The sequence below is a fragment of the Ovis aries genome, chromosome X (genome assembly GCF_016772045.2).
Source record: "Ovis aries strain OAR_USU_Benz2616 breed Rambouillet chromosome X, ARS-UI_Ramb_v3.0, whole genome shotgun sequence".
Classification (NCBI taxonomy): Eukaryota; Metazoa; Chordata; class Mammalia; order Artiodactyla; family Bovidae; genus Ovis; species Ovis aries.
The window spans coordinates 57,446,301-57,467,154 of NC_056080.1; the positions used below are offsets into that span (position 1 = coordinate 57,446,301).

General features: G+C 41.2%; 2 protein-coding genes across 12 annotated transcripts in view; both read right to left on the minus strand.

Annotated features, from left to right (window-relative positions):
- ZNF81 (zinc finger protein 81) overlaps nucleotides 1–17,795 on the minus strand; it is a 746,478-nt gene extending 728,683 nt beyond the window's left edge. Inside the window, exon 1 of the mRNA XM_060408022.1 lies at nucleotides 17,642–17,795. The gene's annotated coding sequence lies outside the window, so the exon portion shown is untranslated. The remainder of the gene's footprint in view (nucleotides 1–17,641) is intronic.
- ZNF157 (zinc finger protein 157) overlaps nucleotides 10,561–20,854 on the minus strand; it is a 35,487-nt gene continuing 25,193 nt past the window's right edge. For 7 of the 11 annotated variants that reach the window (XM_060408044.1, XM_060408039.1, XM_060408040.1 and 4 more), the window contains 3 exons: nucleotides 17,669–17,795; nucleotides 17,289–17,384; nucleotides 10,561–14,346 (listed from right to left, as the gene is read on the minus strand). In XM_060408044.1, the coding sequence (XP_060264027.1) occupies nucleotides 13,340–14,346; nucleotides 17,289–17,384; nucleotides 17,669–17,795 (1,230 nt within the window). In that variant the 3' untranslated portion in view covers nucleotides 10,561–13,339. Of the gene's footprint in view, nucleotides 14,347–17,288; nucleotides 17,385–17,668; nucleotides 17,809–20,854 lie in introns of all 11 variants that reach the window. The other 4 variants (XM_060408037.1, XM_060408038.1, XM_060408036.1 and 1 more) reach the window with 2 other exon arrangements.

The window sequence follows — 20,854 nt, forward strand, 5'->3', positions numbered from 1 at the left end:
GCACTGCTGAGCCCAGGGTCTTGCACACTCCATAACCTATGCACCACAGCTAGAGAGGGTGTGCTGTGCAACTACTGAGTCCATGTGCCACAATAAAAGATCCCTCATGACACAAGGAAGATCCCATGTGCTGCAATGGAGACCCAATGCAGCCAAATAAATAAATACATTTTAATAGATAAAATTAAAATTTATGTTTTAAAAAAAGAAAATAGCACAATGTGATTGCAGGAGGCAGGATTCTAAGAATGGCCTCCAATATCCCTCTCAGCTTATATAAACATCTTCCCTTGATTGTGGGTCAACTGGTAGGGGTGATGAGTTACAATTCCTTGATTATAATTATATAGCAAATTAATTGCAAATATAATTAAGGGTACTAATCAGTCTGCTTTAAAACAAGGAGATTATCCAGGTGAGCCTAATCTAATTAAGTACATTAGTCCTTCAGAAATGCAGAGTTTTCTCCTGCTGGTGACACAGACGCTGGAGAAACTGTAAGCATGGGAAGCAGTTGGCACATCCTAATTGACTTTGAAGACAAAGAGGCCCACATGGTGAGACATGCAGTTGGCCTCTAGAAGCACAAAGCAACCACCACAGGCTGACAGCCAACAAAGAAATGGGAACGTCATTACTACAACTGCAAGGAACTAAATTGTGCCAATAACATGAATAAGATTGAAACTGAGTCTTCCTAACAGCCTCCTAGAAGAGACCAGTGTAGCCAACACTTTGACATTGGTTTTCTAAGACCATTAAGTAGAGAAGCTAGACAAGCTCACTTGGACTTCTGACCTACAGAACTGTAGGACCATAAATAAGTGTTGTTTTAGGCCACTAAGTTTGTGGTAATCTGTTACACAATGATAGAAAATTAATACAGTATTTGTCATTTGGATATTTGTGAAGGGAGATATGCTGCGTTAAGGATAGGGTACTTTTCAAGGGAATTGTTTATTCAGGGCTTGGGGATTTGTCATAGGTTCTTGTCAGTAGTAGAGATTTATAAACATGGGGATTTGCCCATAGTGAGGACTGCATAATGGGAAACTATTATGGGTTGTATTGTGTCTTCCAAAAACATACATAACCCTCATCATCTCAGAATGTGACCTTACTTGGAAATAAAAGCAGGAACAATATCATTTGGGGAGGGGTGGCTGTCCTCAGAAGTCTTTGACAATGTTGGTATTTCTCAGTGTGAGCATTTGTACATTAGAAATTAGTATATGAGCATCATCATAAGAAAAACATTACAAATGAGCATATTAAAGAGAGACTTATCAAAATCATTAGTTAAAGGGGCCAGAGGGCATGAAAGTATTATTACTAGTATTATATATATATTATTTCCAATATTGTAAATTATCATTCCTAATAAACCATTATTTGCAATAATGTAAATAGTCATTACTAACATTTATCACTACTGTTATAAATTACATTTATCATTACTATTACTGATAGTAACTAGTATAGAGAGCTATGTACCTAGCACATATATAATATATATAACACAATATATATAATGTCATTTAATGTTCACACTGTCCTATGAGTTAGGCATTATTTTTACACCCATTGTACACATATAGAAACTGAGGCATAGAGAAGTAATAAGATATCCCCAAGGACACAGTTAGGAAAAGGCAGGATTTCTTTCTCAAAATCATAAGCAGGAATTGTTTTTCTTTAAAAAATATTACAAGGAATCAAATTGAGAAATACTGACCTAGTTAATATTTTTATTTTTATATTTCTTAAACTTCATTGAGATACAATTTACATACAATAAAATTTATTCATTTAATATGACAATTAATTTTAGTATATTCACAAAGTTGTGCAATTATCACAATAGAATTTTAGAATATTTTCATCATCCCCAAAAGAAGCCCATTAACATTCACTGTCCACTTCTCCCACCTCCTTCCCCAACCCTGGCCACAGACAAGCACTAATCTACTCTGTCTCCATAGTTTTACCTATTCTGCACATTTCATATAAATACAATATGTGGTCTTTTGTGACTGGTTTCTTTCAAATAACAGGTTTTCAAAGTTCCTCCATTTTGTAGTATATATCAGTACATCATCCATTTTTATTACTGAATATGTTATGTTATGGATATACCACATTTTGATCACCCATTCATTAACTGATGGATATTTGGGTTGTTTCCACTTTGGGGCTATTATAAATAATGCTTCTATGAACATTTGTGTGTAAGTTTTTGTATGGCTATATGTTTTATTTTCTCTTGGGTGGATAGCAAGGAATGGCATTCCTAGATCAGGTGGTAACTCTGTTTACCATTTTGAGAAACTTCCAAACTTTCTTCCAAAACAGCTGTACACTTTACATTTTACCAGCAATGTAAAACAAGTCCAATTTTTCTACATCTTTGTCAATACTTGTTGTTTTTCTTTTTTATTCTAGCCATACCAGTGGTTGTGCAGTGTTACCTCATTGTGGTTTTGATTTTCATTTCCCTAATGCTAAATGATGCTGTATGGCTTTTCATGTGCTTAGGCCATTTGTTTATCTCATTTGGAGAAATGTCCCTTCAAACCCTTTGCCCATTTTTAAGTTGGATTATTTATTTACGTTTTTATTATTGGGTTATGAGTCCTTTATACAGCCTAGATATAACTCCCTTATCAGATATATGATTTACAAATATTTTTTTCCTATTTCTGTGGGTTGACCTTTTACTTTCTTGACAGTATTATTTGCAGAACAAAAGTTTTTAATTTTGATGAAGTCCAATTTATTTCCTTTGCTTTATACAATGTGGGGTTTCCCTGATAGCTCAGATGGTAAAGAAAGTGAAAATGAAAGTTAAAGTTGCTCAGTCGTGTCCAGCTCTATACAGTCCATGGAATTCTCCAGGCCAGAATACTGGAGTAGGTACTTTCCCCTCTCCAGGGGATCTTCCCAACTCAGGGATCAAACCCAGGTCTCCCACATCAGGTGGATTCCTTACCAGCTGAGCCACAAGGGAATCTGCCTGCAACGCAGGAGACCTGGATTTGATCCCTGGGTTGGGAAGGTCCCCTGGAAAAGGAAATGGCAACCCACTCCAGTATATTCTTATCTGGAGAATCCCATGGACAGAGGAGCCTGGCCGGCAACAGTCCACAGGGTCACAAAGAGTCAGACAGGACTAAGCACTCACTGTATAATATGTGCTTTTGGTGTCACATCTAAGAAACCACTAAGACTAAAAATTTTAATATAGATTTGGCTCCAGTGCTCATATACTTCATCATAACACTACACTGCCTATCCAGCAATTAAATCACTCTTAGTATTATTACACAGGAACTTATTAACAGAGTTTTATGTTTTGACCTGAAAAAAATACCCAGTGGGTGAATGCACCAATGAATCATCCTCCAATGCTATCACAGACCCCAGAAGGATTCAGGGTAGGGACTATGAGGCCCATCTTTTAGGGAGAACTAAGAGGTGGCAAGAATACATAGAACTGTACAAAAAAAATTCAGGACCCAGATATTCACAATGGTGTGATCACTCACCTAGAGCCAGACATCCTGGAATGTGAAGTCAAGTGGGCCTTAGAAAGCATCACTATGAACAAAGCTAGTGGAGGTGATGGAATTCCAGTGGAGCTATTTCAAATCCTAAAAGATAATGCTGTGAAAGTGCTGCACTCAATATGCCAGCACATTTGGAAAACTCAGCAGTGGCCACAGGACTGGGAAAAGTGGGTTTTCATTCTAATCCCAAGGAAAGGCAATGCCAAAGAATGCTCAAACCACCGCACAATTGCACTCATCTCACATGCTAGTAAAGTAATGCTCAAAACCCTCCAAGCCAGACTTCAGCAATACATGAATTGTGAACTTCCAGATGTTCAAGCTGGTTTTAGAAAAGGCAAAGGAACCAGAGATCAAATTGCCAACATCGGCTAGATCATGGAAAAAGCAAGAGAGTTCCAGAAAAACATCTATTTCTGCTTTATTGACTATGCCAAAGCCTTTGACTCTGTGGATCACAAGAAACTGTGGAAAATTCTTCAAGAGATGGGAATACCAGACCACCTGACCTGCCTCTTGAGAAATCTGTATGCAGGTCAGGAAGCAACAGTTAGAACTGGACATGGAATAACAGACTGGTTCCAAATAGGAAAAGGAGTACGTCAAGGCTGTATATTGTCACCCTGCTTATTTAACTTATATGCAGAGTACATCATGAGAAATGCTGGGCTGGATTAAGCACAAGCTGGAATCAAGATTGCCGGGAGAAATATCAATAACCTCAGATATGCAAATGACACCACCCTTATGGCAGAAAGTGAAGAGGAACTAAAAGCCTCTTGATGAAAGTGAAAGTGGAGAGTGAAAAAGTTGGCTCAAACCTCAACATTCAGAAAACGAAGATCATGGCATCTGGTCCCATCACTTCGTGGCAAATAGATGGGGAAACAGTGGCTGACTTTATTTTTCTGGGCTCCAAAATCACTGCAGATGGTGATTGCAGCCATGAAATTAAGAGACGCTTACTCCTTGGAAGGAAAGTTATGACCAACCTAGATGGCATATTCAAAAGCAGAGATATTACTTTGCCAACAAAGGTCAGTCTAGTCAAGGCTATGGTTTTTCCTGTGGTCATGTATGGATGTGAGAGTTGGACTGTGAAGAAAGCTGAGCACCAAAGAATTGATGCTTCTGAACTGTGGTGTTGGAGAAGACTCTTGAGAGTCCCTTGGACTGCAAGGAGATCCAACCAGTCCATTCTAAAGGAGATCAGTCCTGGGTGTTCACTGGAAGGACTGATGTTGAAGCTGAAACTCCAATACTTTGGCCACCTCATGTGAAGAATTGACTCATTGGAAAAGACCCTGATGCTGGGAGGATTGGAGGCAGGAGAAGGGGACGACAGAGGATGAGATGGCTGGATGGCATCACTGACTCAATGGACGCGAGTCTGAGTGAACTCCGGAAGTTGGTGATGGACAGGGAGGCCTGGCGTGCTGTGATTCATGGGGTTGCAAAGAGTCAGACACGACTGAGTGACTGAATTGAACTAAACTGAAACTTGAGTGAGGGACGGGCCAGCCCCAAGGCTACACATGGAGCTGGACCCCATGCTGCACACCACATAGGACTGCCACCCTCTTCGTGCCTCTCAGCCATCAGAGTCTCTTCCAATCAGAGATTCACACACAGACACATGAATGTGGGGGTGAGGGATAACTCACTTTACTTACCTTAGTGGATTTTCTAGAAAGGTAATGAGAAGAAACATAGTGACTCACATCAGGACTCTGAACTAAGCCTCTCTGTAGGGTCTGCTTTTCCAGGGCAGCTACAGCTAAAAGGATCTACTGAAAGGAAGGTGCTCCCTCTGCAGCCTGCAACTACCACTTGCTGTTTAAGGCCCAGATAGTAAAGAATCTGCCTGCAACGCGGGAGACCCACGTTCAACCCCTGGATTGGGAAGATCCCCTGGAGAAGGGAATGGCAACCCATTCCAGTATTCTTGCCTGGAGAATTCCATGGACAGGAGTCTAGTGGGCTACAGTCCATGGGGTCACAAAGAGTCAGACAAAACTGTGCAACTAACACTTTCACATCCAGTATATACAACAGTCCTTGGTGCTGAGAAATAATTGGCAAAACCAGAAAATAGGCAATCAGAAGTGTGAACAAGCCTAGAATTGAGGTAAGCTCAGGGAAGGTAAAGTAATCTGTTTCATGTACTAGGGAACTGCTAGAAGAGGCAGTCTCTGGGTCCAGACAATAGGTCAGGGTGGAGGAAAAATCCCCAGACACTAGAAAACAGCCATACAGACCAGTAAACAGTCACAGCAGCAATGTGACCAGTCAGAGAAACTATCAAATGGCCAAAGAACGAGCAAACAGTCCTTGTAATTAGAGGACAGCCAGAGACACTCCAGAACAGTCAAATGGAAAGAGAAAATACCCCTAAATGTCATACAACAGCTAGAAATACCTAGGAGACAGCAAGACAGATAAGAGAACAATCTCAAGCTGAGAGCACAGCCAGAGAAACAAGGAAACAGCTAGCCAGACAAATGGATAGTGTCTGGACCTGAGAAATAGGTGGGGGGCATCATCAAATATCTAAAGAGACCACAAAACAGTCGTTGTATTTGGAATACTGTCAGAGGGGCAACAAAAGAGCCAGAGCAACAGGGACTAAACCCTGAGGATCAGGTCAATAACATCAAGGAAGAGTCTCTGAAGTGCAGGTAATAAAAAAAAATTTTAAAGCAGTCTGTAGGACTAGGGAACCATCAGAGTCCAAGGAACAGTTACAGGGATTGAAACAGTCAACAAACCAATTTACAGAAATCAGGAAATGATTACTGGTTGTAACATAGGGTCATCAGAAACTGTGGGGAGTAATTACAGAAATCAAATACAGTATTTTAATGACTAGTGAGGATTCAACAGACACAGTCATGGGAGCTAATACAGCACCAGCAGACATCATTATGGGGGCTCATGGGAGTCAGACACTGTACTGGTGACTAATAGATCATCAGAAACCATGAAGGGTCTAATGGTAGGGAAGGCTCTAATGAGGCCCAGGTATTATGCTGGGGCTCATGAGGATAATACACTGTATTAGAGGATGAAGAACTGGCATCCACAGGATTGAGGGTAGCAAATGGGCTGATGCTTAGACGGAGACAAAAATCACTTTAGTGGTGGCTAATGGCTAATGAGCAGGATGATAAAGTACTAATATGAGATCAGCAGACACTAATCAGATTTTTTATGAGGACTCAAAGACACTCTCTACTCGTGACCAAGATTAGCAGACACAATGACGACAGCAGATACTGTGAAAAAACATGAGCCAGGCTCTAAACTAGTGCCTGGTAATCATCTGTCCCAGTGTTGAGGCCAGTATAAGGTTAGCAAATATAGAGATGGGCTGTAACATGTGGTCAGCGTGCACTGAACCGGGGCATCATTGCATTCAGATACTGTATTAATGGCTAATGGGGAATCAACTGGCACAGTGATGATGGTTAACGCAGGATCAGCAACATTGTGACTGTGACTTACGAAGGTCAGAGACATTGTACTCATTGCTAATGGGTGGTCAGAAAGGTGAGACTAGTGTGGAATCAGCAGATACTGTGCTGGAAGCTCCTGGAGGTTAGTCTCTGATCTTATGGCTCACTGGGGATCAGCAAGTATATTGCCGGAACTTCATGCATATTGAAGAAAATATACTGCTGCCTAATTGAAGTTCAACAGACACTGTGATGAGAGCTAATGTGGGGTCAGCAAACTCTATGGCCTCAATGGATCAAAGACACAATGCTGCTGCGGCTGCTCAGTCGCTAAGTCGTGTCCAACTCTTTGCAACCCCATGTACTGAAGCTCTCCAGACTCCTCTGTCCATGGGATTTCCCAGGCAAGAATACTGGAGTTGATTGCCATTTCCTTCTCCAGGGAATCTTCCTCACCCAGGGATCAAACTCATGTCTCCTGCACTAGCAGGTGGATTCTTTATCACTGAGCCACCTGGGAAGTCCCAAAGACACAATACTTACAGTTAAAGGTGGGGGAGGAGGACTCAGCACAGACACAGGGATTTGGCTACTATAAGAACAAAAAACATGGTAATGGGTCCTCAAGGAGGTCATACTCTGTATTCAGCTCAGTTCAGTGGCTCAGTCGTGTCTGACTCTTTACGACCCCATCAACTTCAGTACGCCAGGCCTCCCTGTCCATCACCATCTCCCGGATTTCACTCAAACTCACGTCCACGGAGTTGGTGATGCCATCCAGCCATCTCATCCTCTGTCGTCCCCTTCTCTTCCTGCCTCCAATGCCTCCCAGAATCAGAGTCTTTTCCAATGAGTCAACTCTTCACATGAGGTGGCCAAAGTACTGGAGTTTCAGCTTCAGAATCAGTCCTACCAATGAACACCCAGGACTGATCTCCTTTAGAATGGACTGGTTGGATCTCCTTGCAGTCCAAGGGACTCTCAAGAGTCTTCTCCAACACCACAGTTCAGAAGCATCAATACTTCGGCACTCAGCTTTCTTCACAGTCCAACTCTCACATCCATACATGACCACTGAAAAAACCATAGCCTTGACTAGACAGACCTTTGTTGGCAAAGTAATATCTCTGCTTTTGAATATGCCATCTAGGTTGGTCATAACTTTCCTTCCAAGGAGTAACCGTCTTTTAATTTCATGGCTGCAATCACCATCTGCAGTGATTTTGGAGCCCCAAAAAAAGTCTGCCACTGTTTCCACTGTTTCCACTGTTTCCCATCTATTTCCCATGAAGTGATGGGACCAGATGCCATGATCTTCGTTTTCTGAATGCTGAGCTTTAAGCCAACTTTTTCACTCTCCACTTTCACTTTCATCAAGAGGCTTTTTAGTTCCTCTTCACTTTCTGCCATAAGGGTGGTGTCATCTGCATATGAGGTTATTGATATTTCTCCCGGCAATCTTGATTCCAGCTTGTGCTTCCTCCAGCCCAGCGTTTCTCATGATGTACTCTGCATATAAGTTACAATGTACAGCCTTGACGTACTCCTTTTCCTATTTGGAACCAGTCTGTTGTTCCATGTCCAGTTCTAACTGTTGCTTCCTGACCTGCATATAGGTTTCTCAAGAGGCAGGTCAGGTGGTCTGTATTCCCATCTCTTGAAGAATTTTCCACAGTTTCTTGTGATCCACAGAGTCAAAGGCTTTGGCATAGTCAATCAAGCAGAAATAGATGTTTTTCTGGAACTCTCTTGCTTTTTCCATGATCCAGCGGATGTTGGCAATTTGATCTCTGGTTCCTCTGCCTTTTCTAAAGCCAGCTTGAACATCTGGAAGTTCACAATTCACGTATTGCTGAAGTCTGGCTTGGAGGGTTTTGAGCATTACTTTACTAGTGTGTGAGATGAGTGCAATTGTGTGGTAGTTTGAGCATTCTTTGGCATTGCCTTTCCTTGGGATTAGAATGAAAACCCACTTTTTCCAGTCCTGTGGCCACTGCTGAGTTTTCCAAATGTGCTGGCATATTGAGTGCAGCACTTTCACAGCATCATCTTTTAGGATTTGAAATAGCTCAACTGGAATTCCATCACCTCCACTAGCTTTGTTCATAGTGATGCTTTCTAAGGCCCACTTGACTTCACATTCCAGGATGTCTGGCTCTAGGTGAGTGATCACACCATCATGATTATCTTGGTCATGATGGGTATCTACAAATCAGAAGACTAATGTGTGATCAGCAGATACACTGATGATCGGGGCTATTTAGGGGTCTTTAGGTAAAGAACTTGGAACTTGGTAAATGGGGGATCAGAAGATAGAGTGACAAGGTCACGTTCTACAGACATTGTGCTGGGGCTCAAGAGGATCAAAGTCTATTGGTGACTAATTAGGAAACAGCAGATAAATATCGGTGTAACTATGCTTCATTGTGGGTTCATGAGGTCAAAGACACTGTGAAAGTGAAGTGAAAGTGTTAGTTGCTCAGTCGTGCCAAACCCTTTTCGACCCCATTGATTGTAGCCCACCAGGCTCTTCTGTCCATGGAATTCTCCAGGCAAGAATACTGGAGTGGGTAGCCATTCCCTTCTCCAGAGGATCTTCCCGTCCCAGGGCTCGAACCTGGGTCTCCTGCATTGCAGGCAGATTCTTTACCATCTGAGCCACCAGGGAAGCCCCAAAGACAGTGTACTGATGGCTAATTTAAAAAAATCAGATATAATGAGGAGATCTAATGTAGGATCAGCACACATGTCAATTAGAACTCATTGGGTTAAATATACTGTACGGTGGCTGATGGGGAATGAACAGACAAAACGGTGAAAACCAACATGGAGACAACAGCCACTGCAATAGGTCTAAAGGAGGTTATAAGTTACACTGCTGGGAGCCAATGGAAGGGAGGTTAGTAGCCACCATGCTGAGTCTAAGGGAGGGCAAAAAGATGTGATAGTAGATCATCAGTCACTAAGCTGTAAGCAAAAGGAGTGAAAAGATGGTATGCTGTGAGCAAATGGGGGTCAGCAAAACTTGTAATGGCAGCTGAAAGAAGTGGTGAGACATGATGATAGGAGCTAAAGGAAGTGAGTAGATTCTGCTGGAACAAAAAGTGGAAGAAGACAAGCTATTGTGAGCTAATGGTAGGTTAGCAGACATTGTGCTCTTGACTAGTGTCAATGATAAGAACTGCTATAAACTAATGAGGTGTTAGTAGATACTGTGCAGACATGTCATGGGGGTAAAAACTACAGCATGGTAGCTAATGGAGTATGAGGAGAGACTGTGCTTAGGCTATCAGGAGCCACATACATACAGAAGTGTTGGCCAGTAGGGTTATCACATAAGTGACGGTAGCTAATGGAGGACCAGCACAACCCACCATGGGGCCTTAGTAAAGGTCATTTTCATGGAGTAAAACCATTTCTAAAGCCTTGAAAGAATGAAGTCTCCCATTGCCAGTGTCTTTCATCTGATCTAGTGGTCAAGATTCTTTGTTTTTCTCCCAGGCAGCCTACATCTGACTCCTGATATGGAAATGGGAAACTTTTTATTGTTGTGCTTTAAATTTTTAATTGAGAGATAATTTACATACAATAAAATGCACAAATCTTAAATTTAATCATTTGATGACTCCTGTGTATTCTCATTAACACACACTCAGTCAAGATACAGAATAGTTCCATCATGCCTGGGGAAGTTCCCTCCTACCTCTTAGGAGTTAATTCCCACTCCAGAGGCAACCACTGATCTGCTTTCTGTCACCATAGATTACTTTTTTCATGTTTGACATTTTCCATAATAATAGTCATTTTAAAACATCAGATTTAATTTTTTTAATGGATGAGCTGAAGATTGGAAGAAATGAGGAGATGGCATTTGATAAACGTAATGCTTAGCAAACAAGGGTGAGGGCATACTATATACAAAGTGAGAAAAGTGTAATATGTATATTCAAGTGTATGCTGTATTGGAGGACATCTAATAGTTAATTCAAATACCCTGGGTTGTCGTAATCCTTATGGAACACTCAGGGGGAAAAGCAAAAAAATCATGTAATTTAGTATCAATATTTATTATGGCACAGTGCTACCCAGTACTAAAAGTGAAGGATTTGTTTCTGCTTATCAAAAAAGTACAAGGGGAAACATGCACAAGGTTGAGAGATTTGTCATTGATAGACCTCCATTAAAGAAAACTCTAAAGGATATTTTTCAGGTAAACAAGAAAATGATCAGGAAGGAAATGTGGGAAAAAATAAAGAGCAACCAAAGTGGTAAATATGTAGGTAAAATAAATATATAAAACAAAAGTGTTTTCTGGGGAGACATGCACACGTGTATACACACACATACTTAACATATAGATAGATACATATAGTACATATATATATACCCATAATACATCATATTTTAAAATATATGTATATACATATATATGAGCAAATTTTCTATTAAAAGATTAACTTTCAAAGACAATTTCTTAGAGAAAACCATAAAATACTACTTAAAATTTAACAGATTTTAAATGAGTTAAATAAAAAGACAAATACATTCAAGGATGGAAGGGCTTAAAGCCATTTTACACCTTTCAGATAAGCAACAATTTATTAAAAAAAAAAGTAACAGATAAGTCCTAGTGAATATGTGGGAAAATGTAAACTTTTTCTCAAACTGCTCATGAGAGTGTAAAATAATACAATTTTTTAAAATTTTAATATTTAGTCAAATTGAAAAACTTCTATATCAATCAGAACCCAGCTAGGAGACAGAAGCCATACCAGTTACTTTAATAGAGAGAATTTATTATTAAAAAATTTTACTAGTTATGAAGTTATTATGAAGTTACTAACTACATACCTTAAAAGCAAAAAGAACATTAAAATTCTCATGGATTCAGCAACTGCAGAAAGCAGTGGGGCTAGGGTAAAAAGGGAAGAAGTTGGAATTACTAAAAATAGAAGGTTTTAAGTGGGCTCTCATGTGACTGAGATTCATAGTTCTAAGGAGGTGGCACTAGCCAGATGTTCCAAGTGTCTCTGAGGGGGTGCAGTACCATAGAGCTGTTAGTACCAGGAAAGTGCAAACTGGATTAAACTGCTGCTACCATGAGGATCTACTGCTGCCCAAGTGGAGAAGCAATGCTGGGCTGATACTCAGATAAACAGGGTGTCAACTGGAATTGAAAAAAAAAAAAAAAGAACAAGTCCCTTCTTCCTTCCAAAGGCTCAACATTTATATTTCATATCTCTTATTGGCAAGACCCAACAGAGAGTAATAGCTGGCAAGACAGGAATGTGTTCTATAGAGTCATGGCCCCAGCATCACAAAGTCCCAGTATAGAAGGGCAGGTTTGGAACTGGGGCACAATAGATTAATAACTGGCATACTGCCTACACCCTATGACCCATCACTGCCATTTCTAGATTTAAATACTAAACACAGAAATGATACAAATGCCCTTCACTAGGGGAATGGAGAGATAAATAAATAAACCAGAGCTATATTTACCAACATGGATAGATCTTGGAAAGGTAACATTTCATGAAAAAAAGCAAGCTGCATAAACAAAAATAGTGTGATACTACTGATGTAAAGTTTTTAAAATATAGCATTATATATTGGAGACTTCATATTATACAGCAAAAACTTAGGGTAGATTAAAATTTTCAATGTTGAAAATGAAACCTTCACTTTAGAGAAAAGTATAGGAGAATATTATCACCTTGAAACTGATAACATAAAAACATAAAACCTAGGCAGAAGAAAAGAGTTAACAAAATTAAAGAACCAGTCACAGACTGAGAGGAGATATCTGAAACACAAATGACTGAAAAGGGATTATGTTCTCATATATTTTTTTAAAGAACAAGGAAAACAACATTTAAACCAAGAAGTAAAAGACAGCCTATTAGAAAACAATGAGCAAAGGACATGAACAGTCATTGCACAGAAGAAATATAACAATGACCAGTCAACAGGTAAGCTGATTCTCAACCACTAATTAGGGAAATCCAAATGAAATGAAAACAACAATAAGCCACTCCCTAAGGGGATCAGGACAATTTTCACACCAAGGTAGGAGCCATATTGTTACAGGTATACTCTGTGTGCCCCAGTAATCAGATGGCCCAAAGGGCTTGGTCAAATGGTGAGGGGAGTCTTCTCAGAGAAGCTTTCTCCACAGTACAAGGCAAGGGCTGGCCTAAGTGAGTTCTCTCATGTTCTGTGAGGTGTGCCTTCTGGCAGAAAGCTTTCCCACATTCTTGACATTCAAAGGGTCTCTCCTGTGTTAATGAGGCATACTTTCACAGAGAAGGCATTTCTTCATTCACAAAGTTTCTCTCCTGTGTGAGTTCTCTGGTGTTGACAAAGGGATTTCTTCATACTGAAGATTTTTCCACATTCACTACATTCATAGGGTTTTTCTCCTGAATGCATTCTCTGATGTTCAATGAGGCGAGCTTTGACATAGAAGGCATTACCACATTTGTTACATTCATAAGGTTTCTCTCCTGTGTGAATTCGCTGATGTATTCCAAGAGATGAGTGCACACTGAAAGATTTCCCACATTCATTACACTGGTAGGGTTTTTCACCCGTATGAGTTCTCTGGTGATTATTGAGAGTCATCTTCAATCTGAAAAACTTCCCACATTCACCACATTTATAGGGTTTCTCACCTGTATGAATTCTTTGATGTTGGTTTAGGGATTTTTTTGCACCAAAGTTTCTCCCACAAGCACCACATTCATAGGGTTTCTCCCCTGTGTGAGTTCGCTCATGTTGAGTAAGAGATATCTTAACACGAAATGTTTTCCCACATTCGCCACATTCATAGGGTTTCTCCCCTGTGTGAGTTCTCTGATGAATCATGAGGGTTGCCTTCTCAGAAAAGGTTTTCCCACACTCAGTACATTCATAGGGTCTCTCTCCTGTGTGTGTTCTCTGATGTAGAATGAGTTGTGACTTCCTGCCAAAAGATTTTCCACATTCATCACATTCAAAGGGCTTCTCTCCTGTGTGAGTTTTCTGATGAGCAATGAGGTATGATCTTGCACTAAAGGTTTTTGCACATTCACCACATTTATAGGGTCTCTCCCCTGTGTGTATTCTCAGATGTTCAATAAGGTTTGATTTCCTGCAGTAAGTTTTCCCACATTCATTACATTCAAAGTTTCTCTCTCCTGTGTGTGTTCTTTTGTGTCCAACAAAGTTCGTTCTCTTGTAGAAGGCTTTCTGATATTCAGCAGTTTGATCCAAAGTTTGAATCTTCCAATGCTGAAGGTCACTATCATGCCTGAGGGAATTACCCCAAACAGAACTGTTGGCACCTGGCAGTGAAAAAGAGCCTTTAAAAATAAATCAGACCATATCACTCTCACTCAAAACCCAACATAGGCTTTCCCTTGTCACAGTATAAAGCTTAACAAAGCCTATAAAAACTCTACATAATTTAGTCTCCAGCTAACTCTCAGATCTGTGGGATATTCTGAAAGAGATGGGAATACCAGACCACCTGACCTGCCTCTTGAGAAGTCTGTATGCAGGTCAGGAAGCAACAGTTAGAACTGGACATGGAACAACAGACTGGTACCAAATAGGAAAAGGAGTGCGTCAAGGCTGTATATTGTCACCCTGCTTATTTAACTTATATGCAGAGCACATCATGAGAAACGCTGGGCTGGAAGAAGCACAAGCTGGAATCAAGATTGCCGGGAGAAATATCAATAACCTCAGATATGCAGATGACACCACCCTTATGGCAGAAAGTGAAGAACTACAGAGCCTCTTGATGAAAGCGAAAGAGGAGAGTGAAAAAGTTGGCTTGATGAAAGTGAAAGAGGAGAGTGAAAAAGTTGGCTTAAAGCTCAACATTCAGAAAATGAAGATCATGGCATCTGGTCCCATCACTTCATGGGAAATAGATGGGGAAACAGTGGCTGACTTCATTTTTCTGGGCTCCAAAATCACTGCAGATGGTGACTGCAGCCATGAAATTAAAAGACGCTTATTCCTTGGAAGGAAAGTTATGACCAACCTAGATAGCATATTCAAAAGCAGAGACATTACTTTGCCAACAAAAGTCCATCTAGTCAAGGCTATGGTTTTTTCAGTGGTCATGTATGGATGTGAGAGTTGGTCTGTGAAGAAAGCTGAGTGCCGAAGAATTGATGCTTTTGAACTGTGGTGTTGAAGAAGACTCTTGAGAGTCCCTTGGACTGCAAGGAGATCGAACCAGGCCGTCCTAAAGGAGATCAGTCCTGGGTGTTCATTGGTAGGACTGATTTTGAGGCTGAAACTCCAATACTTTGGCCACCTGATGCGAAGAGCTGACTCATTGGAAAAGACCCTGATGCTGGGAAAGATTGAGGGCAGGGGATGAGATTGACGACCGAGGATGAGATGGTTGGATGGCATCATCGACTCGATGGACATGGGTTTGGGTGAACTCCGGGAGTTGGTGATGGACAGGAAGGCCTGGAGTGCTGCAGTTCATGGGGTCACAAAGAGTTGGACACGACTGAGTGACTGAACTGAACTGAACTCTCAGATATCACTTCCTAACACTCTCACTACCCAACCTTGATACACACCAGCATCTTTGCTATATACCCCTGAGGTATATATCCCTCAGACTAGGCTTAGCACTATCTGTTCTCTCTGCTCAGAATACTACTAAAATCTACATGGCTCGGTCTCACTTCACTGGTGCTGGTGTACTAATGTTCAGTTCAGTTCAGTCACTCAGTCATGTCCGACTCTTGGCCCCAATCCCTTCCAGCATCAGAGTCTTTTCCAATGAGTCAGCTCTTCGCATCAGGTGGCCAAACTATTGGAGTTTCAGCTTCAGAATCAGTCCTACCAATGAACACCCAGGACTGATCTCCTTTAGGACAGCCTGGTTCGATCTCCTTGCAGTCCAAGGGACTCTCAAGAGTCTTCTTCAACACCACAGTTCAAAAGCATCAATTCTTCGGCACTCAGCTTTCTTCACAGACCAACTCTCACATCCATACATGACCACTGAAAAAACCATAGCCTTGACTAGATGGACCTTTGTTGGCAAAGTAATGTCTCTGCTTTTGAATATGCTATCTAGGTTGGTCATAACTTTCCTTCCAAGGAATAAGCGTCTTTTAATTTCATGGCTGCAGTCACCATCTGCAGTGATTTTGGAGCCCAGAAAATGAAGTCAGCCACTGTTTCCCCATCTATTTCCCATGAAGTGATGGGACCAGATGCCATGATCTTCGTTTTCTAAATGTTGAATTTTAAGCCAACATTTTCATTCTCCTCTTTCACTTTCATCAAGAGGCTCTTTAGTTCTTCTTCACTTTCTGTCATAAGGGTGGCGTCATCTGCATATCTGAGGTTATTGATATTTCTCCCGGCAATCTTGATTCCAGCTTGTGCTTCTTCCAGCCCAGCATTTCTCATAATGTACTCTGCATATAAGTTAAATAAGCAGGGTGACAATATACAGCCTTGACGTACTCCTTTTCCTATTTGGAACCAGTCTGTTGTTCCATGTCCAGTTCTAACTGTTGCTTCCTGACCTGCATACAGATTTCTCAAGAAGCAGGTCAGGTGGTCTGGTATTCCCATCTCTTTCAGAATTTTCCACAGTTTATTGTGATCCACACAGTCAAAGGCTCCCCAAAGAGTCTTCCCTGACCACATTCTCCAAAAGCACAAACCATTTCTGTCTACTCTTCTTATCTTGAATTTATTTTCTTTTCTCCACCAAACATCATGTATTCATTTGTTTCTGGTCTCTTTTCCTCATTAGAATGCAAACTCCAAGAGAACAGAGATATTACTTTATTCACTATTGGACCCCCCACCTAGAAGGTGACCAGCATATAGTTGACCCTCATTTAAGATTTGGCAGATGACTAAATGAATGTATGAATGAGTGATTGACAACAGAAGGCATCCAAGACAACGGAGGGAAGGAAGACAATTGAGAATACTAAAGAGAAACAGACTAGCTAAGAATAAATATCTAAGCTGAGGCAGGCAGGGAAAGACAAGAATGGTAAATACAAAAATCAAGATAAAATAGGAGAGAGCACTTAAGTGTGAGCATGATATGGGGATGTAGGATTTAGGTATCTAAAGCATATAGACCTTCTGTCCTCCAGTCATTTTCAAAGAGCAAGGGCCTCTGAAAAGAGGTTCCTGAAAAATACTACCCAAAGATAACCTTTGATTTGAATTCCTTAAGTCTTATTTCTCCTACTTTTCGTATGTTGAGTTGTTGCTCACTCACCTGTGTAACCATGGTCTGAGGATTCCTCCTCTAATATCCACAGTTCTTCCCCTCGCTCCAACTTGAAGATCATCTCTGGTTTGGCCACGCAGAGGCCTGTTAATGGGAAATGGCACAGGACGTGGGCCAGGTTGCCTGAGCTTTAGGGCCTCTGATGGAGGAGAAAGGTGCATCTTCATGAACTGCACAAGGAAGGGTACGCACTGAAACCTTTCACTGGGGGAAGTGAGAACACACACACTCTTCCTGGTGCTCCAAATTATCTATGACCCCTTGAATCTAGAACTGAAGTATCACTGAACTCTACAAAGGCTGCCCAGGTTATAGCAACCAAGAAAGGAAAAACATGCTACCAGGAGTTAGGTGGACAATATCCTCACCCACAGATGCCAGGTTGCTGTAGTTCTCCAGCATCACATCCCTGTGCATGGTCCTCTGGGCAAGATCCAATCTGTGCCACTCCTGTCGGGTAAAATCCACAGCCACATCTTCGAATGACACGGATCCCTGTAACAACAATCTGCAATGATCAGGATAGAACACCTGGAAAAGATACGTGGGAACTAATTTTTCCAGTAGAGCACTTCTGAAAGTTGACTAGAAAAAGCTTCACTGGTGTCAACTGAAAAAAAAATGTACAATGTGAGAGTTGTGAGTTAAGTTTTATTTAGGGCAAAATGAGAACTATAGCTTAGGAGACAGCATTTCAGATAGCTCTTAGGAACTGCTCTGACAAGGAAAGTGGAGGTCAATATATATGTGATTTTGGTGAAGGGGGTACATACAATCAAGCACACATCGCAGTAGAAGATTGCTGCTAGTCACAAGAGGCAGATGTCTCTGTTAACGATCTTAGTGCTTTTCTAGATATGAGAAGATACAAGAAATTGGGTTCAGAATATTTTCTCCTGAAAATATCTATCTGAAGGTCTGCTCAAGACTATCTCATTCCTGATCTCTGCCCTCAACTCCTTTCAGGGTATGCTGAAGGTCAGTGACTACAATGGCTAGTGACCTAATCCTTATAGAGGCAAAGAACAAGTGACAATCTTTAGCTGGCACTGGAAACCTGACTCTCTTGCTTGATACTATCCTTCGGGAAAGAAAAACCTAGAACAGTCCTGCTAGTATATTAACTTTTCGATTCATGGAGAAAAGACCACTGACTGCTGAGTTAACACTCTGTGTCTGGACGCATCCTAACTGCTGAGGAAACAGAGTGCCTGCTCCCAAGGAGCTCATACCCCAGTAAAGACACCTGCATAGGTATGCATTGTCTTACAGCACTTTGCTTTATTGTGCTTCAGAGATACCATGTTTTTTCACAAATTGAAGGTTTGTGGGAACCCTGCACTGTCCAGATGGTGGTTAGCCTTTTCTAGCAAGAGTATTTTTAAATTAAGGTATGTACATTGTTTTTTTAGACATGTTATCGCACACTTAATAGACTACAGTATAATGTCGGTGTGACTTTTATATGCACTGGGAAACCAAAACTTTCACGTGACTCACTTTATTGTGATATTTGTTTTACTGCAGTGGTCTGGAAACAAACCTGTAGTATCTCAAAGGTATGCGTGTATATGAACACACCCCTGCTTTGAGATGTTACAGGAGCTATGCTGGACATGGGTACAAGGTGCAATGGGCTTTTACAAGGGATGGAATAAGATTACACCTTGTGTTAGCAGACTGAACTTCACTTGGGGAGGCAGAGCTTTGAATCCTGAAACAAGAATATAATCTTCCTCACGAATATGGGGCAGTAACATAAAAAAAAGGGCAGGAAGACATGAAACATGCAAGATGAATTAAGAGAACTACATATAGCACAGTATGACAGGAAAATAGTGCTTTGGACAGTGATGAGATAAAGGGTTACAGAGACATTCAGGGGCAGGCAGTGGAGGGATTTCCAACTTTTTTTTTTTTTTTCAATCATCAATCTCCAAAATACTTGACTATACGATCAGAATATTTTCTGACCTTCCCACAATATATTTACATTTATAAATTACACAGAAGTACTGTCAAGTAAGAGAAAGGGAGAGAATATTACTCCTAGGATAACAGCATGAGCAGCTGAGTTGAGGCTGGTGCCATATATGGTGGTGGTGGTTTAGTCGCTAAGTGGTGTCTGACTCTTGCAACCCCATGGACTATAGCCCTAGCCTTCCAGGCTCCTCTGTCCTTGGGATTTCCCAGGCAGTAATACTGAAGTGGTTTGCCATTTCCTTCTCCAGGGGATCTTCCCAAGCCAGGGATTGAACCCACTTTGGTGCAGGGGCTTCCCTGGTGGCACTGGTGGTAAAGAACCCACCTGCTAATGCAGGAGATATAAGAGATGCTGGTTCGATCCCTGGGATGGGAAGATCCCCTGGAGGAAGACATGACAACCCACTCCAGTATTCATGCCTGGAGAATCCCATGGACAGAGGAGCCTGGGAGTCTATGGACCATAAGGTCACAAAGAGTCGAACACGACTGAAGAGACTTAGCACGCATGCATGCTCCTGCACTGCAGGCAGACTCTTTACTGCTGAGCCACCAGGGAAGCCCCGGTACCATGTACTGAGAATAGCAAAAAAGGAACACGAGGGGCTGGCAGAGGGGGAGATTAAAATCAATCTTGGACTTGAGCTGGAGTGTTTATGTTACATACTGATAGAGATGTCCAGCTGGAAGATTAATATATGATGCTGGAGCTCTGAGAGAAGGCTAAGACAGACCAATGATTGAGAGGCAATAGTATTTCAGTACCAGCTGAAGCCACCATAATAAACTGGATGGCTAAGAGAACACAGAGCTTGAAATAGGCACCAAGTGCATGGTCAGTGGGTATACTAACATGACATGAAGATTGAAAAGGAGTTGGGGGGCTCCTGTGGGACAGAGAAAGCCTCTCTTTTCTTTGTCATGCAGTCCTGTTCCAAAGTAAATCCCAGTACCAAAGCTGCAACCTTGCAGTAGCAGGCCCCTCAGACTCTAAGGGAGAAGAATCCTCTTCTTTGGCCAGAGGAATAATGTTCTAAAGAGTGTTAGAAAGATCCCCATTGCCTTTTTTATAACCTATCACAACTTGGACCCAAGGGCAAACCTAGTTGTAGAAAGTGAATGCCAGGGTAGAGATGAAAGCCCCAACTGTCCAACTAGAGGAAGGGGAAGCCCTGGGAACAGAGGTGTGGGGAAGATTGCCCTTATTAGATTGCCCTATATTATTATATAGCTTCAAAATACATGAAGCAAAACTAAAAAAATCTGGAAAAAAAATAGGACAATCCATAAACATGGCTGTCAACCTTTATCACCTCTCTTAGTGGTTAAAGGAACTAACTGGTAGACAAAAAAAATCAACAATGATATAGAAAACTGAACATTACCAATCAACCAATTGATTTCGTAAAACATTCCACTCAAAATTGAGAGATTAATTGTTTCTTCAAAAACACATGGAATGTTCACCAAGCTAGACCATATCTAGGATCATAAAACAAATCCAAAAACAATCAAAGGGAGCACTGGGTACCAAGGGAAATTGACTTGGAACAATCAACTCTGAGATATAT